The sequence below is a fragment of the Solanum stenotomum genome, chromosome 11 (assembly GCF_019186545.1).
Source record: "Solanum stenotomum isolate F172 chromosome 11, ASM1918654v1, whole genome shotgun sequence".
Taxonomy (NCBI): domain Eukaryota; kingdom Viridiplantae; phylum Streptophyta; class Magnoliopsida; order Solanales; family Solanaceae; genus Solanum; species Solanum stenotomum.
Genome location: NC_064292.1, coordinates 19761833 through 19788970, shown reverse-complemented (window position 1 = coordinate 19788970; position 27138 = coordinate 19761833). Strand labels below are relative to the sequence as shown.

At 37.5% G+C, this 27138-nt stretch overlaps 2 protein-coding genes across 4 annotated transcripts in view; both read right to left on the bottom strand.

Annotated features, from left to right (window-relative positions):
* Positions 1–27138, bottom strand: part of LOC125844769 (tubulin-folding cofactor E) — a 375181-nt gene that overhangs the window by 165562 nt on the left and 182481 nt on the right. The window lies entirely within an intron of this gene.
* On the bottom strand, positions 2678–8652 carry LOC125844767 (uncharacterized). Its single transcript, XM_049524099.1, has 8 exons — positions 8297–8652; positions 7406–7845; positions 6902–7087; positions 6701–6799; positions 6483–6554; positions 6252–6365; positions 3851–4123; positions 2678–3732 (listed from the first exon to the last, which is right to left on the bottom strand). The coding sequence occupies exons 1-8, from the start codon at positions 8538–8540 to the stop codon at positions 2836–2838; spliced, it is 2325 nt and encodes a 774-aa protein (XP_049380056.1). The 5' UTR covers positions 8541–8652; the 3' UTR covers positions 2678–2835.

The following is a 27138-nucleotide window of genomic DNA, read 5'->3' as shown; positions in this document are numbered from 1 at the left end:
CCCCCCCCCCCCCCCCCCCTCCAAACTTAAAACACCAAATTTAGTATATCTTCTATATTATATATTGTATTATATTATATTTATTTATTTATAGTATACAGTAAAACCTCACTAAATTAATATAGGTGGACCATGAAATATTATTTTTTTGTAAAGGTATTATTTAATTGATAAATTAATATTTATTAATTTAAAGAGTGTTTCGACACCATAAAATACATTCGAGGATGAAATCTCAGAGAATTTAAATGAACTCACTTGTGAAAACGTCATTCTTGAACTTGAGGTCAAGATTAATGATTTCGATTACCGCAATAAATGAAAGTTAAAAACTTGTTGGATGGGTGTAAATGATATATGTTTAGAGGTCCAGAATTTAGAAGAAATTGTGGATACCATTGAAAAAAATAATGTTGATGATAAAGTTAAAGATGATACAATACATTTGGAACCAGTTACATGTAAGGAAGTACTTATCGCATTTAGAACTCTTCACAATTTTATGATGTAGTTCGATAGACAACATCGAAATTTTTGGATGCAATAAGAAAGTTAGAGATAAGCATCAACTAGATTTAAATTTTAACAAAAACATAGAACATAGAACACGATAGAATCATATTTCACTAAATTGTTTTAGATATATATTTACTTTTAAAAGAATTATTAATTTATAATATTAATGAGACCATATATTTATATATAGGTCTTCTCAAAATATATTATCTTATTATCTTATCGAAATGAGTAATTTTTTTCATTGGCCCAAGTCGGGACCGGAGAAAAATATTATCTTAGAGAGGTTATTAATTAACCGAGTATTAATTTAGTGAGATTTTATTGTAGTATATTATATTAAAAACAGACACCTTTTCACATTAAAGGGTTGTAACATTTCCAAAGTGTTACAATTTTTCTGATTAGTTGTGACCTTTTCGAAGGAGTATGGCTATTCTAAATGATTGTGACTTTTCCGAAGAGCAGTGACTTTTCCAAAGGGTAGTGACTCTTCCAAAGAGTTGTGACTTTTCTAAAGGGTTGTGACTTTTTTTCGATAAGGCAAAATAAACATTTTTTTCATACACTATCTTTTGTTGACTATAAAAAGAGGGGTTACCTCACATTTTTAAACTATAATCTTTTAAAGTTTTTCTATTGCTCTTCTTCTTCTTCTAAAACAACCAATTTAGTACATTTTCTATATTTTATTTTATATTTATTTATTTATATTATATTAAAAGAAGGCTTCATCACATTGAATGCTTACGACTTTTTTAAAGAGTTCTGATTTTTCCGATGAGTTGTGACAGTTTCAAAGAATTGTGACTTTTATGATAAGGCACATAAAAACATGCTCATAATACCCTTTGTTAACTTTAAATGGAGGAGTTTCCTAACATTTTTAAACTACGATTTTTTTTTGCTTTCCTAACTTTAAATGGAGGTGTTTTTTGGATGTTGATATGAACTTTCATTAGTAAACAAAAGAAAGTTTAACTCCATTATTCATACAAACTTATACTAATCATTTCATTTATAGATGTTTACTTAATTTTTTTTATAGTATAGTATATGATTTGATATTCACGTGCAACACACGTGCATCAAAACTAATTCATATAAAGTCATAAGAGAAGTCCCTAAATTCTCCATGGATATTGATTGTTTCAACTTGGAAATTGCTCTACATTGTGAACTCTTTATTTCATACCTCTAAATTCTGGATCTGCCTCTCACAATAATAGTGAATAAAATCACGGTAAATGATCATATGTTTCACGTGAATTGTTAAGTAAACAATGTTATAATGATTTCAAGATGGGCCCCAAGCCACTATGTCGGTTTAGCTTTATAAAAGCTAATTTAGCTTCATTTTAACTCAGAAAAATCAACCAAAATTCATATCAAATCAGAAGGGAAATCCCTAAATTCTCCATGGATATTGATTGTTTCAACTCAGAAGTTTAACAGAGATTGCTCTACATTGTGAGCTCTTTATTTCGTACCTCCAAATTCAGGATCCCGCCTCTGACAATATTAGTGAATAAAATCACGATAAATGATCATATGTTTCACGTGAATTGTTAAGTAAACAATGTTATAATGATTTCAAGACTCTGCAAGGTATGAATGAAGTGGTAAACACTTTCACATTAGCAACAGAATATAGATAAGTTGATAACATACTACCACCTAGCAAAGCAATAAACGAGATACTAAATTGATGACTAATGTCATCTGAGATTGTTAACAGTGAAATGGCTCAAGTTTTAGTTGAAGATCACTACCTTTTTATCACATGAAATTCACATTCGAACACTATCTACCTTTTCCAACTTCAACCAATATAAACTCTTTCCAAACACCTAATCTCTCACACAGCCATGTATAGATTGCAATCTGGCATTCAAAGGCTATTCTCACCTCTCTTTCAATATCTACAAATGCTAAGATAGAGCATTGATGATTAATCACCTGCTAATATCTTTTCATCTTCACCACTTGCAGATATAAATAGTTAACAATAAGATTCAAAAATTTACCAAAGTAAGACTTTGAAATACATATTAACTTCTACAACTAGCACAACAGTTACACATGTGAAAACTTTCTAAAGCAGAAAATACCTACTTCCGATAAATCCTTAGCATTTATGATTAAGTGTTTATATATTGCTGAGGACAAAAAGAAGAAAGACAGTAGACATTGTCGCTAATCAAATATTTCATGTGCAATACTGATCTGAAATTCAAACTAGTACAAACTAACAGCCTAGAGCGAACAAGAACACTGGAACACTTCTCCTGAAACAATCTCATAGAGAACAAGAAAGTTTCACCTGGGGGCACCATACATCTGATTAGCATCATACTGAGGAGCATAACCAGGCTGGGGTGAAACACTCTTAACATAACCAGCAGCAGCAGGTACAGGCGCATAACCACCACCTGGTTGAGTCATGGATTGATCATAACCAGGCTGAGCTGGGACTGAAGAAGGGACTGGAGCTGGTTGAGCATAAGCTTGCTGTCCAGAAAATGGTGCACTATAAGTTGTTGAAGCCTGAGCACCACTGTAAGTTTGATCAACTGGTCCCTGATAACCATAACCTGCATTGTTTGTGGCCTGCTGTTCAGTGTAAGTGGGCTGTGAAGGGTAGGAACTGTAACCTCCAACAGGGGCTGCTTGAGCATAAGCAAGAGGTTGTTGTGGCACAGGCTGACCATATCCAGGAACAGGCTGGGCACTTTGCTGAGGATACCCAGGAGCAGAAGCTGGGGCACCTTGTGGATGATTATATCCATCAGCAGCAGTGGAAGATCCATATGTAGGGTAAGTTTGTTGCACTTGCCCACTGGATGCATAGGGATATTGCTGTTGATGCAGCATACTAGCACCATACCCTTGGGTTGATGGAGCTGGACCCTGATATGGCACTTCTCCAGGTTGATTAGCCCTGGGATGGCTATAAGGTTGCGAAGCCTGTGGATGCATACCATAGGAAGGAGGTTTACCGTATTGCTCATGAGTTCCATAGCTGGGATGTGCACCACTTTGAGGGTAAGATGTTGGCTGAGAAGGTCCATGTCCTCCATACTGATTTTGTGGTGCCATCTGGTGGTCATATTTTACATCAGTGTATCCATGTCCATAGCCTTGTCCATGCTGTGTCTGATGAGGGTATGAATGGCCATAATCTGGACCATGTTGCTGCCCATAGTTGTAGTTTGCCTGAGAAGGTGAACCCATAGAAGAGCCAGAAGCATGAGCATGAAATTTACACAAGAGTAAAAGCTGAGGCATTGGCCATATACCTTGCCTGCTGTAATTATCAGTTATAACCACCAACCTGTGATGGAGGACCCTGCATAGAGGCTTGAGGCCTTTGCTCCCAACCTGGACCAAATCCGCCTCTTGGTGCTTGTTGTGGAGGATAATTTCCATAGGCAGGAGGTGGATATTGTGGGCTGCGAGATGAGTATTGCCCTCTTTGATGGTAATCATAACCTGGAAACTGCCCAGGATGACCACCACGGGGTCCCCATTGAGGGGGGGCACCTCCGCCACGTGGGCGAAATGGCTGCTGACCATAACCCGAAGAGAGAGTTGCTGGCCTCACAGGCTATCACACAGCATTGTGAAAAGAAAGACAACTAGAGAAGTTAGCCAAAAAATTGCAAACATAAACAAAAAATATAAGAATAAAATACGCAACTCAGGCATAGCTGCCAGGGAATGAAGTAAATGTAACTTGTGAAGCTTGAACTGTAGCAGGACAATAACTGCAAGAAAACACTCATAGACAGATTGTACTTGCATTGAGTTACAATAAAACACATTAAAGAAAAATGATAGCAAGAATGCTGATGAAAAGACAAAAGATTAAAAGCAACAGTAGTAATCTAAGACGCATTAAGAAAAAATCAAAGACAACTGTTTATACGGAACACGGTTACCTCAAAAACCAAAACAATCAGGTCGCCCATCAAACTAGCAAGAAAGCACAGCAAGAAATAAATTGATGTTCCCTGATACTATTTCAGATAAACTAAACAAACCATCATCTGAATTTTAGAACATACATATCAAGCATCGTCAAAAATCACATCTAAATAGTATCCAAGAGGCAGAACTATCAATCTTCAGTCTTGAATAGAAGAACCTCTTTTATTGCATTCACTTGTGTAATACCATAACAGTCATCCTACTTCCATAACCAGGTATTAATACAAGTCAACAGGTCGACTATTGAATTATCCTATGCTTAAGATAATAAGATATCAGATTTCATCATGGATATAATACACTCAATAAAGATGACTTAACTAATGATGGCACATTCTGCAACATGGTGTCTTGCACAGAGCATAGGGTATCAAGAGATTACTCTTTTAATATAAACCTTACTATTATTATCATTTTTAGTTTTTAAGTCTCGAAGCAATCTTACCAACTATTAACATCTGCAATGGCGGGGGTTAATGCTTGATACCTCTCTTCAGTGGTCGAGAGTGAATAGTAGTTGTCTATGGCTACACCAACGCAATGCTGCGATGTCAAAGACAAAATCCAAATCTGCATTTTTAAAGCCAACCAATTCGAAATTGGCACTCTTTGACAAATATAAATCATGGCAACCGACATCCCAACACAACATTCTCTTTAACTGTATTCAATTGACCTTGGCACGCAAACTTTAATGGATGTTCAACAAACACTCATCATGACATTTTCTTCATCTAATGCAAAGTGCCTACTCATCACCATGCATAACATAGTAACCCACTACAAGATAGGAAGTTAAATAAATCCTAAGTACAAAAATGCATTCCCTCTGCAGTTCAGATCGAGCAAAGCAAGTCACCAACAGGAACTTGTAAACAATGAATAGCAAGGAATTAGTACAGTATTATATTCTACCTAAACAGGTGCCTCAAGTAAAACCATTAAGAAGTTGCCACACTGACCCAAGCCCTTGTATGCAGAGAACTTCAAGCCCCTTTAGTACTAACACTATTAAGCATACCAATGTTCCAAAAACTCTTGCTGATACCCTCCTACTAGTAATAGCCATACTATTACTTCAGAAGATCTGCCCAACTACATTCATTCTTAACATATATCTTCTGATTGAACTTGTAAATCATCATTTTGTACAAGAACAAATCAACTGCTAAATGCCGAAATTGGGACGCGACAGTTAAATTCGACAAGATTTAATAAGACACATGCATCAAATTCAACTGAAGTTGCACATTTACAGAACATACCAAGTGATTTTTATAATCGGGAAATCTCGGAGGGCCCTCTGGTGAATTGTTTGAAACTCATTGGGCCCATTCATCCATACTTCTCAACTTAAACACAAGCTTTTGTCCATCGCAAGGTTCAAACTCATGATGTGCGCCTAACCCACACATCATATGTTGCACAACTGCCACTAAACCAAAACCCTAGGGGCTCAAAGTATACTAAATAATATAAAGAACACATTGCATTATATAATTAAATTACTTAATTCCAAAATTTGCAGAAAGTTATCCCTAAAACATACATTTCTGTCTAAAGCTCCAGGTTCTAACCCAATTGCAGAGATGTTAAGTGTCAACTATAAGTACTTAAGAAAAAGTCATTACCACAAGTGAAATGAGATAATATTTGATCTGAAATATCAGAACTGCATTGAAAGCCACCTAATTGAAACTCACACAAGCCCACTGGAAGGAATAAGGCAGAACATCTAGACAAACCTGACTCATGACTTCTTTGATCATCTCTCGTGCCATCTCAATTTGCTTTTTATCACCAGTCACACGTACTGTTCTTTCTTTAGATTCTTTTCCATCAGAAGGAAGTGGCACCAGCTAGGGAAATAGTAGAACATTGATTTGGTTATTAGCCACAGGTAATTTGATTGCCTCTAACAAAAAACTACTTTGCACCAAAATGTACCAACAAAAATCATAAGGTGTTATCAATACCTGAATTCGTGCCCCTGATCTTGTCTGAAGGCTCTTGATAGTGTCCCCACCTTTTCCAATTATTAAACCAACCTACAGCAAGAGGAGAATATGAAGAGTCATTTCCAATCATGGAAACTAAAGAATAAAAAACAATAACCTCTTCCACCCTCAGGAAGTCCTCAATCAAAATGAGGGCATGAAAGGTAAAAGAAAGGGGATCAAGTCAAAAATACAACCTTCTCATTTGGAACTTGTATCTCAATCTGTTCTCCAACCACAGCCTGCACAGTGCCAAAGCCTCTAGCCACAAGTGCAGGAGAACCACCAGCATCAGCCTAGAGAGTCAATAGTTCATCACAACATTGGACTCATGATTAACAAACCATAAAAAATTGGGAAGATAACAAAAGGAAACGGCATTAAGACAAACCACATACCTCAGCTATGACATCCTTTATTAATTTCTCAGCTTTATTTATATTTTCCAACGTTCCAATCAGTTCAACTGGCCTACTGGCAGCATGTGGATCAGTATCAGCATCACGCATTATCTGAATTTTAGCACCTGAGTTGTATTGCAGGTATCGAATAGTATCGCCAGATTTTCCAATAAGAACGCCAACCTGTACCAGTTTTACATAGAGCTCCATGAGATTCAAGTCAAATGCTGGCCAAGATGAGATAGCACAAACCAAAATGATGTTCAATTTTTCCATGTTTTGTTGGTCAAAACATTTTGAATAACATTTTTTCTTGGAAAACAAAGTTCCTCAAATAAGAAAAAGATAACTTCCTAAACATGTTCCTTAAGTGGTCGCTCATCATCTCATTCCCATCCCAGAAGTTCTCCACATGCCAAGCCAATTATTCCACTAGGTGAAGATTAAATTCAGTCAGAGCAAAACAAGATTTCTTTTGTTTTCAACAAATCTTTTCATCACCTTATTATTGGGGACCTCCATTTTGCGCGTAATTGTTTGATCATCAGAGGCTGGATGCTCTTGATCAAGCTGCACACCCTCCATTTCAGGAGGTTCAGCTGAGGGCTCCTCCTGAATGTCACCGGGCACTTCAGCTGAGGGCTCATAAATGTCACCTTTAGATGGTTCATCGACCTGAGTACTCTTCTCTGCCTCAGACTCCTGAATGTCACCTTTAGATGGTTCATTGACCTGAGTACTATTCTCTGTCTCAAGAAAAGTTTTGGCATCAGATTGTTCAACATCCCCTGTTTGCTGATTATCATCAGCAGGTTGTTCTTTACAGGATTCAGGAGCCTCCGGGGCTACTTCTTGAGAAACCTCTGGATGAATACTAGGCTGCTCATTATCATCTACTTTTGACTCTTCCTCTACCTTCTCCTCATAACCATTTTGGGATGCTGAAAACGGGTAAAAGAAGGTAAGAAGATTTCCTAAATGGACTGTTTATACATATAATCTTGGTACTTTTCACATTTAACAACAATTGCAGTCCCTAAAAGTACTGTCCAACAACATTTGAACTCAATACAAAACATTCATTACACACATATCCACTTACTCAGTACTTCAAGTTCAACACAAAAACCCAATTCCCTTTCTCAAGTATTTTCCACCACAAGAATTTCATAAAAAAGACCTAAAACATTGCACACCAGAATTCAAGAAATGAATCAACCACATAGCAAAACCGAAATCATCATCTTTGGCTCTTAACAAGAACACCAAAATGAAGACTACACGCATACACACCCAAGAAAAACTGCACAAAAATCACAATGCAAGACACTAAAACAATGTAAACTGTAACAAGGGTTAGCTCTAAAAGAAAGGGGGAAACGAGGAAAATACCCAATCCATTAGCTTTATCCTCCAAACGAGGTCGTTTAGGTTCAGACCCATCAACATCAGCAGCCTCTTCCTCAATTGTTCCGTCAAGTTTTGGCACAGAATCGGACACCGTTTCAGGATTCGGGTCCGACCCAACCTCAGTGTGTGGTTCAGGTGCGTTCAGCTCCAAATCCTCCAGCTTTCTCTTGTGATGATCTGATGGAACTGGGCTTGTTGCTTCCACCATCACTTCTTCATCTGCCATATTCTGGATCCAAATACGGTAACCGTCTTTGCTTTGGCAATCGATTTTTTGTTTCCGTAAAAGAAATGGTTATAAAGAGAGAGGAAACACCAAAATTATGAGAGCTAATACTTGCCAGATTTATATAGGGAGAAAGTTGGTTTAGATTGTTTTTTCTATTTTTTCAGATTGATTAGGGTTGGTTACTAGGGTTTCTAGCCCATGTTATTTGGACCAATTGTAAATAGGCCCATATGTCATGTTGTATATATGATTGTATACCATAAATCAAGAAATATTTTGCTATCAATAAGAGTTACCTATATGAGTGATAATGAAATTAAATACATCAAATGTTCTGAGTGTGTAAGGTGACATTAAATACAATCATTTTGGATGGCAACATGTAACAGGAACTAATGAGTTTTCTATCATAGTGAAATAAATTAAAGACATCTTGAAATCAATGTATAAATATCATTTGAGAATTTGCTTTCAAATATATAACCCTAATTGAAAATAGATCTAAGATGTCATATTTGAGAAATCATGATGATAAGTTAAGTGTATACCATAAATAGTATTTTTATTGGGGAATTTCTTACAATTGATATACAATATATGAGCTAATGATGTCTAATTTATAATCCAATTGAGAGAGATGTCTATGCCTTGCTGGGGCATCGAACCTATCTATATGATGTGGATTCCCTATTGAGCCTCTTGGGCTAAAAGAGTTAACCGAATAGTGGTATACTCAAATCCTAAGATGACATGTAGAAATGGGACTTGGATTTTCTTAACATGCATCCATTGATATTCTCATAAATAGATAAACTATCTATATGCGTTTAGATTTTCGTCCCTGAAATACAGCAAGCAGGAAAGGAAAATAGCAAGCAAACGTTAGAATCTTTATGAAATCTTTAAGAAAAGATATGTAATCCCCAGATTCTTCTCTTGACGATTGTTCTTGATTTGATGGAATACTTGCGGCTCAAGATTTGGAGCGAAGACTTCTTTGTATGCGGAAGACTTGCAGATCACCACTGAAGAACAAGGATTCTCTATATATTTATGTGTATGTTTCTGGTCTTATGAAGACCTTTTTATATAGGCTTGAGTTAAGGTTTTAGGGGTATTTTGGTCCAAGAAATTTTGGCCCTTGGGCTTGAAGAACATGAGTTGGGCTCGTCTTGTTAACTTAATGGACTGACCCAAATGTAATTTGAACTTGATTTAAGTCATATAATTTTGACTTAAATATTAATCATTTATTAACCGATAATTTGACTTGGTCAACGTATCATGAATTTAAGATTTAATCCAAATTTAATATGAATTTATCAATAAAACTTCACTGTCTACAAATGCCCCCTGCTTCGAGGCTTGTTGGGGCGCTCAATTTGTCAAACTTGTAAACACAAGCCTTGAAGTATTTGTGAAACAAATGTTATTTTCACGTAGTTGATCTTTCGTGAAACATTTAAAACTTCATGAGAAATTACTATACTGATATGTTGAGGTTATCCAAATCAACATATACTAAAGTCTTTATGACAACATTCTCTTGTAAGAGATTATTTGACTTTCGGTCATTTACCAACTCTTTTTTTATTTGAAGTGTTTCCAGCTCATGAAGACTTATCACATGGCATTTCTTCGTAGTTTGATAATTTCATTTGGGTCATCAGCTACAAAATGGCTGCCAATTCGATGAGCAAGGATTATGTCTACAAGCTTGACATGGTGGTATGAAGCTTATGATTTCGACACAAATTTTAGGCATCGCTTTCCTTGGGGTTGAATGCCCTATTAGCGGGTTTTTCTCCAATTTTGCTCGATCACTCGAATAAAACGTAAGGAATCCAAATTCTCATTACACGAGTCTATCCTCATTCGTGATATTATCTTTTACTTCCCATGTTAGTTTTTGGGAAAACTTTACATGTTATTTACTCGATTTTCAAGATTTTTTTTCATGTTTGATTCCGATGGAACTTCCATAACTTAGTTCCAATGAAAACTTACCATAATTTGGTTCCTATGGAATATTCATAACTTGATTCCTATGGAAAATTTCTATAATTTAATTCCTATGAAAACTTACCATAATTTTCATAATTAATAGAAACTAAGCTTTCCATCATTATAATTTTCTATAATTCGTAGGAATGAGATTAATGTCTCCATGTTTTAAAATCTATATATACCCACATTCTCCTGGTGATTGTATATCGTATTGTTGCGTCATCAAGTTCAATTGAGTCTTCTCTCAAGTAAGTCCTTTTCGCAACTCTGATGTTCTTCACTTTTTCTTCAGCTCAACGCGACTTTGACAGAAAATTCATATCTCATTGTAGGAATATCTAAATTGTTATTCGTTTGATTTTCCGCAAACTAAACTCATAGAGCTACAATATATCCGAAAATCACGATCAGAACACTCCTGAATTCACTCAAGTGATTTTTTGAAATCAGCTTAAAATTCTAATGAACTGAATGCACCAACTTTGTGCGGCTTCACAAAAAAATCATATCTCGATGTAGGAATAACGAAATTGTAATCCATTTGATTTTTCAGAAATTAGACTTGTAGAGCTACAACATATCCGAAAATCACGATCAGACAACTCTTGGATTCACTCAGGTAATTTTTTGAAATCAACTTAAAGTTATGATGAACTGACTGCACCAGCTTTGTGCAGCTTCACGAAAAAAATCATATCTCGATGTAGGAATAACGAAATCATAGTCCGTTTGATTTTTCAGAAATTAGACTCATAGAGCTACAACATATTCAAAAATCATGATCAGACAACTCCCAGATTCACTCAAATAATTTTTTGAAATCAACTTAAAGTTCTCATGAACTGACTGCACCAGCTTTGTGCAGCTTCACAAAAAAAAATCTTATCTCAACGTAGGAATAACGAAATCACAAGCGGTTTGCAGTGTTCGAAAGAAAACTCATAGGGCTACGTCTTATACAAAAACCACGAATATATTGCATTTTACTCATTCAGTTTTCTATTTGAAATCAACCTTTCGCCAACCTCGAAAATTTGGGGTTACCACCTTTACTTTCGACATGTTCTTATGAATCTAACTTTTTCCTTTTAGTTAATTTTTATTGAATATTTTGGATAGAGAAATATGGCTTCAATCCCGCAACATGATACATTTCCGCAATCGAGATTCGCCGCATCCTCTTCTTGAAGTAGTGGGTGACAAACAAAAAATCCGAATGCCAAAGTCCTACTTTGGGAGGTTTAGCCTCCGGCTATCGGCATCTTCTTGCTTGAGAATGGATTGTATGGTCATATATGAATACCAAAGATGTCATAAAAAAATTTCTCAGGCGAAGCTATCAATACAAATATTCCTCTGTTGGAATCCACAAATTCAAACCAATAACGGTCCTTGTTTTCTTTCCCTATTAGTATTTGTCAAAAACATAGTTTCTTCTAATTCATATTCGGTGAAGGGTTCCACCAACATGATGAGTATCAAGTCTGCAACGTCGAACTAAAGTGTCCTTATATAATAACCACGATCGTTTAGAGGATCCTACAACCCATACTTGATAAAAAATTGCAGCAAGCAAGTTCGTCGATGACAATGAAATCATCAAATATGATATAGTGGCAGTTTCACAATGTTGAAATCCAAGCGCCATAAACTCAGTTACTCATGGTTGAAGATAAACATTGCTAGCTTATTTGTTTTTACTTATTTTTCAGATTTTCAAAGGCAGCGTACGGTCTTAACTTCCGCAAACAAGATGCACTGAAATAATAACAAGATGAGGTTCTCTCTGGTGATCACTTGTGTTTCCTGAATTGTACTTCTTTCCCATTTTTTAGCAACACCACAAGTCTTTTAAATTGGCAAATTTGAATCAGAATCAACCGAAGAGTCGCATGTTTATTTTTTGTATTGCTTGAGACTTCCGTTAACATCTAGCTGGAGAGAGAACTTGTAACACCTCGAATTTGAAAATATGGTAAATTGCAGAACTCTAGAGTCTAGTGCCAGTACAGACGGAACCACTGACGGTCCGTAGGTCGGACCACGAACCATAGGTGGGAACCATCAGTGGCAAGCTCCAATGATTTAGAATGTCAAGTCCTGTACTCTTTTACGGTTCACCAGGATGATCTGTCGTTCACTATACAAGTTGTAGGTAGGTCTCGTAGGTGAGTCCCAAACTTAGTGAAAATTTTAAGGGCCAAAAGTGGGACTTACGGTGGCCATGTACGGACCGTAGATTGACCAACAGACCGTACATGGGTCTCGTCATTCGAAGGTTCAGAAACAAGTTTCTAAACCCCACCTACAGTAAACCATGAGGGTCCATAGTTGGACCTACAGACCGTAGGTCCAACCGTCGTTGGAGCCCGACAGTTATTTTTAAAGGGGCTTTTGGGTCTTTTCCTCATTGTTTTAACCCAATACTATGTCGCTTTACCCTCTACCATAGGTCCTATATAAACACTTTACCCCCAATCACTTAATTCAATTCACTCTCTTAAATTCCCAAAAGTTGATCAAGTTCGTTCTCTCAAATATTTCTTTCTCTAAGGAAAAGAAGTCTAGGGTTTCAAGATCAAATCTCTAATTCACCATTTGCTTGAGGGCTTTGAACTCCAAAGTATGATAGTCTTCACCTATGAAGCTCTTTCCTCCATAGGGTTCCTAACCCAATTTTGTAAAGATAGATTCCCTAATCAAATTAGGGTTTTTATTCAATTGTCATGGGTTCCTTTCAATGTTGATCCAATTGATTGTTTTATGTCTTCTTATGCATGAATTGAAGTAATTGCATGATTTTAAGTTGAATCCCCTATGAACCCATGCGCAACCCATGTTTTGTAGACTATGATGATAAAATGTGGTTTTTGAATTATGAAAGATGAATTTATGAAGATGTGCATGTTCTTTATGAAATTGATGAAAAATGATCTAAGGTTCTTTGAGAGTGAAGCATCAATGTTGTTGTTGTGAAACGTTTTCTCAACTAAACTCTGAATCAAGAACTAGGAGCTATTTTAATAAATTCTAGCTTGGATTGGCCACTTGATGTGCCCTTCCATGAATGATCAGTTAAGATTTATGATTATTCCGTGAGATTTATGCTTAGCACCGAGTGGATATTGAGATGGAAGCTCCCCCGTAGTAGAGGTCTAGTTTCTAGTAGCAATCTCCCTATCCCATAACCATGTGACACCATAGGTTTGTCTTAGATAGACATTAGCTAGTGGATTCACTTAAGCTAGACGTTTATGGTTCTTACCTTGGCAAGTAAGGACATCTCTTTTCGGTGTGGGATAGACACCGAATTCCATGTTATAGCTCACATGGTCTATATGTCGGTTAATGATTACTTCCCACTCTAATGAACTAAGGTTACTTCAAGGAGTATCTCTCATGTATTTTAAAGATGATTTTACTTGCATTGACCATGATCAAAATTATACTTTATAATATTTTATCTTATGGTTTAACTTAGTCTTTGCATGTCATGAAAAGTCCTTTTAGCGGATTTCATAACTCTTATGCATTGCTATCATACTTGGTACATTCTTTGTACTAATGCATACTCTTGCCTACATTGTTTCACTAATGTAGGGTCCGACGCTCCTATTCTGCACCATCATGGCTAGTGATCACCTTAGTAGTTTTTTAAGATTGGTGAGTCCTCATGTTCTGAGGACCAAACCCTTTGTTGCTTATTGTCTTTACTTTTCCATATTGTATGTGATGTATGGGTTACGTCCCAATCACTCTTGATGTAACAGGTGGTTTTGAGACTATGTTAGACTTCCGCTTTGTTTTGTCAAATAATTACTATATAAACTGTCTTTTGAACTCCTTAATTATATTATTTTGTATGATGTATTCTAAGTGGCTTGTGTAGGGCCTCTCGGGGTCTTATACGCCATGTCACGTCTAGGGTGTACTTTGGGTAATAACAGAACTCAAGAGTTTAACCTAATATATAGAATTGAAGTAGTCAAGATGAGCATGAAAGCATATGACATAATATTCACTATGCCGATTTGAAGCTTCGGGAAATCGACACCGTGAGAGCGAGGAACAACTTGGTGCATCTTCCCTTGTAGTTGTGACTTGAACGATAGGTCATACTTGGTGCATCTTCCCTTGTAGTTGCGACTTCAACGACAGGTCATACTTGGTGCATTTTTTCCCTGCAATTTTGGCTTTGGTGGCTATGAACCACACTTTGTGCATTTTTTCCAGCAATTTCAACTTTGGTGGCAATGAACCAAACTTGATGCATCTTCTTTTGCAAATGCAACTTTGATGATGAACCACTTATGACACATCTAGTTTTGTAGTTGTGGCTGTAAAAGGTTTTCATTCTTCCCTTAATAACGTGATGCCTTCATTGGGAGTAGTTCCACCAAGAAAGTCACCTTCTACTTCTTCGGATGACAAGAAGTTTGCCCAACCAAATGACATTAATGCGACTGAAGTTGTCGTCAATCTGCTTACATATAGGAAATCATTCAAGCCTTCTTCATGGCCATTGCTACCTGGTGTTCCTATTTCCGAGCCACAAGAAACTTATTTTTGCGTCAAATCAACCTTTGTTTCTGAGATGTGGGGCGCATTGTGTGGATGTATTACACAATTTTCTTTGGGTTCTTTAGACGACTTTACATAATTGGAGTCAAGTGTTGCTTCTACTCTTGAGGAGATTAGAAAAGTAGACATTGTTGATATTTCTTCTTTGGAGGATCTTGTCGAGAATTTCTTCTAGCCATACGTAGAGTATGATGCTTTGAGATCATCAAAGGTGACTAAAGAATCACATGAAAAGGTCCTCTCTAATGCACAACGATGTCTTGATGGTGAAAGGTTGGCACATGAAAAAATTGGATGGATCCATGGGGAAGCTTCAAGTAACTTTCATAGATGTGGAGAAAGACATAGAAGCTTTGACCTCCAAGAAAAAGAAGGTCATCACGCTCCTTAATAAATATCAAGAGAAGTTATCCAAAAGTCAAGAGAATGTCACCATTACAGAGGGTGAAATTTATACCATTGAGGTGAATCATACGTTAATGATGAAATGGAGAGACTAGCCAAATAAGAAGGGGTGGTTGAGACAAATCGCCAAGAAATCATAAGCTTCAAACTCTTTCCGTAGTTAGAATTTTTTCAAGGACTTGTTAATTCGCTTATTATGGTGTAGTGATTCTTTTTGAAGCAATAAAATGGTGACTTATATTTTCAATAAGAATCTTCTCGTCTTGAACTTTGAATTTTGTTTGTTTCTTTCCTTTATATAACTACGAGCCCCTTTTTTTCTAATTGGAAAGAGGACTCCATAAGCTAGAATTTATGTGAAAATCGCAGCAAAAGGATAACTTTTCAGCTTTGCACGTCTATAGAAGAAAATTCACGACTCGGAGTAGGAGCGTCGAAATAATGAGCTTTTTTTTGTTGGAACGATAACTTATGGATCTTCAATGTGTATAAAAATTACATTCATAGGCCTTATGGGTTAGTACATATTTTTCTTTGAAGTCGTCTCAAAATCTGGCGCGCTTGACTCTTCAGTTTTCTTCAGCTTTGCGCATATGTGAAAGAAAATTCATAACTTGGAGTGGGAGCGCCAAAATAATGAGCTTTCTTTTTTGTTGGAAAGATAACTTCGAGATCTTCAATCAATATGAAAATCACGTCCATAGGCTTTACAAATTAGTACAGATTTATCTTCGAAGTCAGCTCAAAATTTGGCGTGCTTAACTCTTCAGTTTCTTCAGCTTTGCGCACATGTGGAAGAATATTCATAACTTAGAGTAGGAATGCCGAAATAATGAAATTCTTTTTTTGTTGGAAAGATAACTTCGAGAACTTCAATCTGTATGAAAACCACGTCCATAGGCTTTACGAATTAGTACATATTTATCTTCGAAGTCAGCTCAAAATTTGGCGTGCTTGACTCTTCAGCTTTCTTCAACTTTGTGCACATATGAAAAAAATTCATAACTTAGAGTAGGAGTGTCGAAATAATGAAATTCTTATTTTTGGAAAGTTAACTTCAAGATCTTCAATCCCTATAAAAATTGTGGCCTTACACTTTATGGATTTCTACAGTTTTGCCTTCGAAGACAACTCAAAATTTGGCCTGCTCAATTTTTCAGCTTTGCACGTCTATGAGAGAAAATTCATAACTCTGAGTAGAGGCCCCAAAATTTTGAGCTTCTTTTTCCATTGGAAATATAACTTCAAAATCTTCAATCCTTGTAAAATCACGACCATGAGATTTATGGATTGGCAGAGCTTTTCTTTTGAAGTTGTCTAAAAATCTGTCTGACTCAACTTTTTAGCTTTTTGCACACTCTCACCAAGAAAAAGAAAAAAATCTCAACCTAAGCTTAGAAATTTCAATTCATTGCCAACTCGCTCTTGCAGAAAACAACTTCAAATGGTACAACCTAAGCTTGATGCAGTTTAAGACAAGTTACAACCCTTTCTTGCATCTACCGCTTTCAAGACCTAGGCTCTTCATTTTTATTTTAGCCGCGTATGACTCTTCATTTGAAAGAATTATCATGACATTCACATGGAGACATTGTTTATAACTGAACCTAGAGTAATAATACTCTAATCTGCATAGTCTTAACTTTTGCATAGGCCGCCTCTTTCGAAATTTTTGTAGCACCCCGTAACCTACTAGGCTAAACTAGAGCTTAACATGAGGGTTATACTCGTAAGCATAACTCCCCGTACTTAGAAATAGAGGGTTTTGTGTTAGAACGTCAAGGGACGACCCCCAAGGACCAACCATAGGTCCTTGAGAAAGTCCCTAGAAAACTGCTTGGGCAGTGGTCCACGGAGGGCACTCACGCCTCGCGGGTGAGTGGCCGTAGGTCAGGACCCTGAAAATCAAGTCCCTGAACCCCAACCCACATTTCACCAGCACGGGCTATGGGTCCAACCACGGTCTGTAGGTGAGGGTCTCATGGGTGAGGGCCAAATTCTCTAACTATGAACCACACCCAACCAGGACAGGCCGTGGTTCTATACATGTTTCATAGGTCATGGGTCCGTGGTTCAAGCCTGAAACTGCTTTTTGGCAATTACACTTAGGGGCACTTTAGGGTTTTCCGGTTTTAATTAATATTAAGTGACGCCATTTTATTCTAATTTAGACTAACTATATATTGATTTTAGACCCCCCCTAAATTAAATCATCATCCTCATTATTCTAAAATCCCAAAACAAAACCAACTTCTTCTCCAAATATTTTCTCTCTAGAACTTCAAGGAAGAAAAAGAAGGAAGTTGGGGTTAGGGTTCAAGGATGAATGTTTTCCACTCAAATTCGTTGGATTTCATTGCTAAGGTATGGTAGTCCTTCATCCATGGATAACTTTCATCCATGGAGCCCCTTCAAACTCCCAATTTCAATGCTAGATATCCCTAAAAGCTACGGTTTTACTCCAAAGTCATGGGTTCCTTTCTAAAATGATTTTTATGCTTTAATTATGTTATATTATGAATGAATTGATTATTACTAATGTTTTTATGATGAATACCCCAAGAAACCATGGAATCCCCCTATTTTCCAATTAGGTTTGTTGATGAAAGAAGAGTATTATGAAATTATGCATGTAGTGATTTGATTACTTGAATTATGATTATATCCATGTTTGATGTAGTGAATTCTAGATGTGTTGATTAAATATGATATTTGACCCTTGAAGGGTAAAGTATGAGAATTATGCATGATTATGAGATTTATGCTTATGCTTTAAGAACACTTTGAGAGTAAAGTCACTATGATTATGGTCTTGTTGTGTGTTGTTGAAAGGACATTCTCATTTGCACACCTATGTGTGAATATGATATGATGTGAATGGTTTTCTCACAATTAATGATTCTAAGGTTGGAAGACTAGTCTCACCTATTGAATCTATATGTAGACATGGACGGTGAAAGGTTATTTCTCACGCATGATCTAATGAGCTATCTAATGAATTATGTTGGATTGAGTGTCAAGACATTCTTCCATGATTATGAAATTAAGACAAGAATTAATATGAACTCCGTGAGATTAGTCTTTAGCACCGAGTGGATATTGATATAAGATGGAAACCCTCACGTTAGTTGAGGCAGGGTTTCTAGAAGTAATCTCTTGATATGGATGCCCTCACGTTAGTAGAGGTCGGGTATCTAGTAACAATCTCTTTATCCTATAAACTACGTGCCTTCGTAGGTTACTTAGCTAATGGATCCACCTAAGCTAAGATTATGGTTCTATCTTAGGCAAGTAGAGCAACCCCTTTTCGGTGTGGGGTAGACACCAGATTCCATGTTAAGCTCCCATGGTCTATGTTGGTTAAGGATTAATCCCACAACAAGAATATGACTTATGAATTATTGTTACTCAAGAAGCTTTACTTAACATGGGTGAGATTTATGGGGTCTTGGCCATGCATTGCACAAGTATGCTTTGAGGGTATTCATGATATGTTCCTCTTATGTTATGATGATCTATATGTTGACTATCTTTATGACTAATGCTTTTCCACTATCTTCATGGTGATGTTCAAATTTAGTAAATTGCATGCATTCAACTAAAATGTCCCTTTTAGCATGTTTTAAAGGTTTTTATGCATGGCTATCATACTTAGTACATCTTTGTGCTAACCTCATCTTTTCCTACATTTTCCCTAAGTGTAGGGTCCGGTTCTCAAGGTGCTAATCATTGTGTCTAGAGCTTGGATTGCTTATTTCTCCTAGCTTGTGGTGAGTCCTCATGGTTCGAGGACGAATGCTATATCATTTGTAGTTCATTTCTTGTATTTCCTTTTTGGACTATGTTGTATGGGCTATGTCCCTTTTCTTATTCGAACATAGTAATAGATGGCTATGTTGAGATGAGTCTAGACTTTCGCTTTCCTTAATAAAAAAATTGGACTTGAAATGTGTTTTTACTCTTCATTGTTCTATACTTATGTCATGATATGCTAAGTGGCTTACATGGTGCCTTTTGGGGTTTTATATGCCTTGTTATATCTAGGGGGTACCCCTGGGTCGTGACAAACTTGGTAATCAGAGCACGAGGTTTAGAATGATTCTAGGATGATGTCTCATAAGCCACGTCTAGTAGAGTCTTGTTCATGAGTGTGAAGCGCGCCACATTTATGAATGAGAGGCTACAAGATGTTTAGGAAATCTCACTTATTTCATTACTCTTAAGTCGTGCCTTATAGTTTAACTCTAAAATAATTCTCTTTTCTAATCCACTCTAAAATAATTCTCTCTTCTAATCCTTCTCTTGTGTCTTCAGGATATGAATACACGAAGGGCTAACGCTAGAAGGATGGAAGATGAGAATGTGAATCAAGGAGCTCATCCTCAAGCTAATCAAGCTTTGGTTGATCCTTTGGTTGAGAATGTGACTCATGCAATGTTTAGGTCTACTATCCAAATGTTGGCTCAAGTCGTGACGGCTCAAGCCAATAGAGAAGTTGTAGCTCCGGCGAATCCTAATATGAATTCAGCTGCTTCANGCTCATCCTCAAGCTAATCAAGCTTCGGTTGATCCTTTGGTTGAGAATGTGACCCATGCAATGTTTAGGTCTACTATCCAAATGTTGGCTCAAGTCGTGACGGCTCAAGCCAATAGATAAGTTGTAGCTCCGGCGAATCCTAATGTGAATTCAGCTGCTTCAAGGGTTAAGGATTTTTCTAGAATGAACCCTTTCGAGTTTCATGGCTCCAAAGTGGAAGAGGATCCTCAAGAATTTATGGAAGAGGTTAATAAAATACTTGCTATTATGGGGGTGACTTCGGTAGAGAAAGTGTTGTTGGCCGCTTACCAATTGAAAGGTGTTGCTCAAGTGTGGTATACTCAATGGAAGAACAATAGTCCGGTAGGAGCGGGTCCCATAGAGTAGGAAGTGTTTAAATCGGTATTTCTTGATCAATTCTTTCCCCGAGAGTTGAGGGAAGCTAAGGTGAAAAAGTTCATTAACCTTCGTCAACGAAGCATGAGCGTGAAAGAGTATGCATTAAAGTTCACTCAATTGCCAAATATGCTCCAACTATGGTGGTGGATTCGAGGGATGAGATGAGTAGGTTTTTGATGGGTGTGTCCGGCTTGGTAGTAAAAGAATGTCGTATGGCAATGCTCCTTCATGATATGAATATATCACGTCTTATGGTGTATGCCCAACAAATTGAGGAGAAGAAACTCAAGGAAAAGAATAGGGAGGTGAAAAGAGCTAGAACTGGTGATGGGAACTTCTCCAATACTAGGTCCGATGGACAAGGTCGGCAAAGGTTCAAACAAAGGTTTTCTAACTAAGGCTCCTTTAGTTCTCGAAGGGTCAACAAAGATAGGGCTTCCAACTCGAAACCTCAAGGAGGTAATGGTGGTGGTTCTTATGTGGCTAAGCCTAATTGTACAAAATGTGGGAGAAAATATGATGGTAAGTGCCTAGTTGGCTCGGATGGGTGTTATGGTTGCGAAAAGAGTGGCCAGTAAATGAGAGATTGCCCGATGATCATGGCTAAAGGAAGAGAGGGCAAGAAAGCTCCTCTAATGCCCCAAAGAAAAACCATTTTTATGATCTTCAATATGATGTGACCAAGAGAGCTCCCCGAATGTAGTGATCAGTATGCTAAAAGTATTACATATTGATGTATATGCCTTGTTAGATCCCGGTGCTACTTTGTACTTTGTGGCACCTTATGTGGACATGAAGTTTGATATGTTCCCCGAAGTGTTATTAGACCCTTTCTCAGTTTCTACCCTGGTTGTTGATTCGGTGGTGGCTAAGAGGGTGTATAGAAGGTGTCCCGTTTCCTTATCCCATAGAGTTACTTTGGTGGATTTGGTAGAGTTAGACATGTTAGACTTTGATGCGATTTTGGGTATGTATTGGTTGCATGCATGTTATGCCTCTATCGATTGTAGGACTTGGGTGGTTAGATTCCAATTTCCAAATGAGCCTATCCTTGAGTGGAAGGGAGGAAATTCCATTCCTAGAGGTCAATTTGTCTCTTATCTTAAAGCTAGGAAGATGATCTCCAAAGGGTGTATTTACTATCTTGTTAGGGTAAGGGATATGGATTCCAAAACCCCTTCTCTAGAGTCGGTTTCGGTAGTTAATGAGTTCCTGGAAGTTTTTCCTGATGATTTGCTCGGTATTCCTCCTAAGTAGGAAATAGATTTTGGTATTGACCTTTTACCGGATACGCAACCTATTTCCATTCCTCCTTGTAAAATGGCTCTGGCGGAGTTAAAAGAGTTGAAAGAGCAATTAAAGAATTTGTTAGATAAGGGCTTCATCCGATCGAGTATCTCTCCATGGGGTGCTTCGATGTTTTTCGTTAGAAAGAAAGATGGATCTCTTCGAATGTGCATTGACTATCGTTAACTGAATAAAGTGACTATTAAGAATAAATATCCCCTTTTGAGAATCGATGACTTGTTTGATCAACTTCAAGGGGCTAGTTACTTCTCAAAAATTGACCTTCGTTTGGGTTATCACCAGTTGAGGGTGAGAGGGGATGATATTCCCAAGAAGGCTTGCCAAACTCTATATGGACATTATGAGTTCCTTGTGATGTCATTTGGCTTAACTAATGCCTCGACGACATTTATGGACCTAATGAATATAACGTTTAGGCAATACCTAGACATGTTTGTGATTGTGTTTATCAATGATATTTTGATCTATTCAAGGAGTGAGAATGAACATATGGACCATTTGAGAATTGTGTTGAAAGTTCTTAAGGACCATCAACTTTTCACAAAGTTTAGCAAGTGTGAATTTTGGTTGAGATCCATAGCTTTCCTTGGTCATATTGTGTCTAGCAAGGGTATTGAGATAGATCTTAAGAAGACGAATGCGGTCAAGAGTTGGCCTAGACCTCTAACTCCTTCTACTTTAGAAGATTTTTGGGTTTGGCCGATTACTATAGGAGGTTTGTTGAGGGGTTTTCCTCCATTGCTTCTCCTTTAATGGCTTTGACTCAAAAGAAGGCTAAATTTGTGTGGTCGGAAGCTTGTGAGAAAAGCTTCCAAAAGTTGAAGGATAGACTTACTTTCGCTCCAATGTTGACCTTACCGGATGGTACGTATGGTTTTGTGGTGTATTGTGATGCCTCTAGAGTTAGGTTGGGATGTGTGCTTATGCAAAATGGTAAGGTAATTGCCTATTCTTCAAGGCAACTTAAAGTCCATGAGAAGAATTATCCTACCCATGATCTTGAGTTAGCGGCAGTGGATTTTGCCTTAAAGATATGGAGGCATTATTTGTATGGGGTCCATGTTGATGTTTTCACCGATCACAAGAGTCTTCAATATGTGTTTAGTCAAAAGGACTTGAATCTTCGTCAACGAAGGTGGTTGGAATTATTGATGGATTATGACATGAGTGTCCTTTATCACCCCGACAAAGCTAATGTGGTAGAAGATGCTCTTAGTTGATTGTCGATGGGTAGTGTGGCTCATATAGAGGATGAAAAGAAAGAGTTGGTTCGTGATGTGCATAGGTTGGCCTGACTAGGTGTTCAACTAGTGGATTTCACCAAAGGTGGTGTCATGGTTCATAACGGTTCTGAATTGTCCTTTGTGATGGATGTGAAGGCTAAGCAAAGTCTAGATCCTATCTTGGTTGAGTTGGAAGAGTCGGTACTCAAAAAGTCCATAAAGGCTTTCTCCCAAGGGGAAAATGGGGTGCTAGGGTATCAAGGTAGGTTATGTGTTCCAAATGTTGATGGCTTGAGAGAGCAAATTTTAGAAGAAGCCCATAGTTTTCGATATTCTATTCACCCGAGGGCCACCAAGATGTACTGTGACCTACGTGAAGTCTATTGGTGGAATGGGATGAAAAAGGACATCGCGGAATTTATGGTCAAATGTCCTAATTTTCAACAAGTTAAGGTTGAGCACCTAAGGTCGGGAGGCTTGTCTCAAGATATTGCTATTCCTACTTGGAAGTGGGAAGACGTGAACATGGATTTCATTGTAGGCTAGCCACGTACTCGGTGGCAACATGACTCGATATAGGTAATAGTGGACCAAATGACCTAGTTCGCCCATTTCATTCCTGTCAAGGTGTCCTACTCAGCGGAAGAGTATGCTAAATTGTATGTGAGGGAGATAGTAAGGTTACATGGAGTACCCTTGTCTATAATTTTGGATCGAGGTCCCTAATTTACTTCACAATTTTGGAAGTCTTTCCAAAAGGGGCTAGGTACCAAGGTCATGGTGCATGAGGCCATTGAGAAGATTCGGGTTATTAGAGAGAGGTTGAGGACGGTCCAAAGCTGGCAGAAGTCTTATGTCGATGTTAGAAGGAGAGACCTTGAATTCGATGTGCATGATTGGGTTTATTTGAAAATCTCACCCATGAAGGGTGTTATGAGATTTGGGAAGAAAGGGAAACTTAGTCCCCGGTTTGTGGATCCTTATGAGATTTTGAGGCGTGCTGACAAGGTTGCATATGAGTTGGCGTTGGTGCATCCAGTGTTTTGTGTTTCAATGTTGAATAAATGTATTAGGGATCTATCAACCATAGTGTTCTTAGATGGTTTAGAGATCGGAATTTGTGGCTAAGTGTCCTAATTGTAAACAAGTGAAAGTTGAGAATAAAAAACCAGGAGGTTTGTCCCAAGATATTAACATTCCTACTTGAAAGTGGGTAGATTTGAATATGGACTTTATTATTGGTTTACCCCGTACCCGGTGACAAGATGACTCGATTTGGGTTGTAGTAGATTGTATGAAAAATTGGATTATTTCATTACCGTCACAGTTTCTTATTCAGCGGAAGATTATGCTAAGTTGTATCTAAGGGAGATGGTTAGGTTTCATGGAGTGCTCCTATCCATTATCTTCGATCGTGGTACCCAATCTACTTCTCAAATTTAGATGTCTTTCCAAAAAGGCCTTAGTACTCGTGTCAAGCTTAGTGTAAAACCGTGTATCCGGAAAAGGAAATGAAACAACTTTTAGGAAGTTGCAGGTGCCAGCCACAGAGGCCAACCACGGTCCATGGGTAGGACCACGAATCGTAGTATGGTCCATGGACTGGCCACCCTGCCAAGTCAACAGAGGCTATGGCCCATGGCCTAACCTACGAACCATAGGCCAGACCATAGTCCGCGTTCAGGGTCCATCGTTCACTAGCTAAGATTCATGTTTCTGACCACCATCGGCGGCCGTGTAGGACGGTCCGTTTTCCTGGCCACGGTCCATCGACAGTGGCCGTGGGTCAGAGCTGGCAGTTAAGTTTCAGGGTTAGTTGGGTCTTTGCCTAATTAATCTAGCATAATACTATGTCATTTTGCCTATGTCTAGAACCTCTATATATGCATTTTACCCTCAAATTTCCCAATAGAAATCATTATCTCCAAACTCAACAAAAATAAGAACTTTCAAATATTTCTCCCTCTAGAACTTGTTGAAGAAGAAGAAGAAGGATTCACCTAGGGTTTCAAGACAAAGTCTCAATTCCTCTATTGAATATAAGCATTAGGACTTGAGGTATAATAGTTTTCATCCATGGAGTTCCCAACTTCTCCTATTTTCAAAGGTAGAAATTCCCTACTGAGTTAGGGTTTTCTTCAATTACCATGGGTTCTCTTGATTATTGATTTAAATGATTGAATTATGATCTTGTATGCATGAATTGATGATTTACCACGATTTTATGATGTTTCCCCTATGAAGCCACGTAAACCCCCATGTTTTCCAAATTATGATCATACGATGTGAGTTGTTGATTATAAAAAAAGAGTTTATGAAATAAAGCATGAAGTGATAGAATCACATGAATTTATGATGAAATCCCTATTTAATCCTTGATTTCTAGATTTGGTGATTGAAAGTAGGCTTTGAACCCTGAAAGGGAAAAGTATGAGATTATGCATGTTTTTAAGAAACTTATGTAGATGTTTTAAGGATGCTTTGAGAGTAAAGTATCAATGATGATTTTGTTGTTGTGTTGTTGAAAGGACATTCTCATTAACACATACAAACATGATTGTCAAAAATTTTCTCACATAATAAGGATTCTAAGGTTTAAAGGGTTTCTCACCTAAATGAATCAAAGACAAAGAGTTATCCTAATGAACTTAGCTTGGATTGGCAAGATGACATGCCTTCCATGAATAATGAGAATAAGTAAGAAAGTACTATTCCGTGGGATTTATGCTTAGCACTGAGAGGATATTGAGATGAGAGCTCTCCCATTAGTAGAGGTCAGATTTCTAGTAGCAATCTCCTTATCCCTTACCTATGTGTACCCATAGGATGATTGTCTAGATAAACATTAGCTAGTGGATCCACTTAAGCTAGAAGTTCATGGTCCTTACCGAGGGATCATGTTATAGCTCACATGGTCTCTATGATGGTTAAGGCTAATTCCCCACATTAATAATGAACTAAGGTTACTCAAGGAGTATCTCACATGTGTTCAAAGAACTTAAAGATGCTGGCTTACATTGACCATATTTTATGAAGTATGTTTTCTAACCTTCTAACATTATGTTTTAACTTGGTCCATTGCATGTCATGAAATGAAATGTCTCTTTTTGCATGATTTAAATGTTTTATGCATGGCTATCATATTTGGCACTTTGTTTTGTACTAATGCATACTCTTGCCTACATTTTTCCCAAATATAGGGTCCGATATTCAGGGTTCTCAGTTTCGTGGCTAGAGGTTGGCTTGGTCGATTTCCCGGGCTTTGGTGGGTCCTCATGCTTCAAGGACAGATTTTATTGTTTTAGTCTCTTTCTTGTATTTCACTTTTGTACATGATGTATGGGTTAGGCCTAATTTCATTTTATTGTATTAGATGGCTATGATTAGAAAACGAGTATAGACTTTTGCTTTCTTTTATAAAAATGTTTGGACTTGAAATATTGTTTTACTTCCATTGTTCTATTTCTTATTTTTTGAATGGTAAGTAGCTTGTATAGGGCCTTTAGGGTTCTTGTATGCCATGTTACATCTAGGGTGTACCCTTGGGTCGTGACAAACTTGGTAATCAGAGCACAAGGTTTAGAATGTCCTAGGATGTCTCATAAGCCACATCTAGTAGAGTCTAGTTCATGAGTGTGAAGTGCGCCACATTTATGAATGAGAGGCTACAAGATGTTTAGGAAACTCCACTTAAGTCGTGCGATAGAGTTTAACTCTATAAAGTCTCTCTCATAATCTTTATCCGATGGTCTATAAGATATGTCTACTCGAAGGGCTTATACTAGAAGAAATGTGAGGGAGAATGCGGAACAAGAAGCTCTTCCTAAAGTTGCTCAAGCTCCGATCAATCCTTTGGCCGAACAAGTATCTAATGCGGAGTTTAGGGCTGCTTTTCAAGTATTGGCTCAAGCCTGTAGGGAGGTTGTATTTCCTGTGAACCTAAATGTGTGTAGTATGGCTTCTAGAGTGAGTAACTTCACAGGGATGGATCCTACGGAGTTTCATGGTTCTAAGGTTGAGGAAGATCTTCAAGAGTTTATTGATGAGGTCTATACGGTTTTGATGATCATGGGAGTTACGCCGGTAGAAAAGGCGGAGTTGGCCGCTTATCAACTAAAATTTCTATCTCAAATTT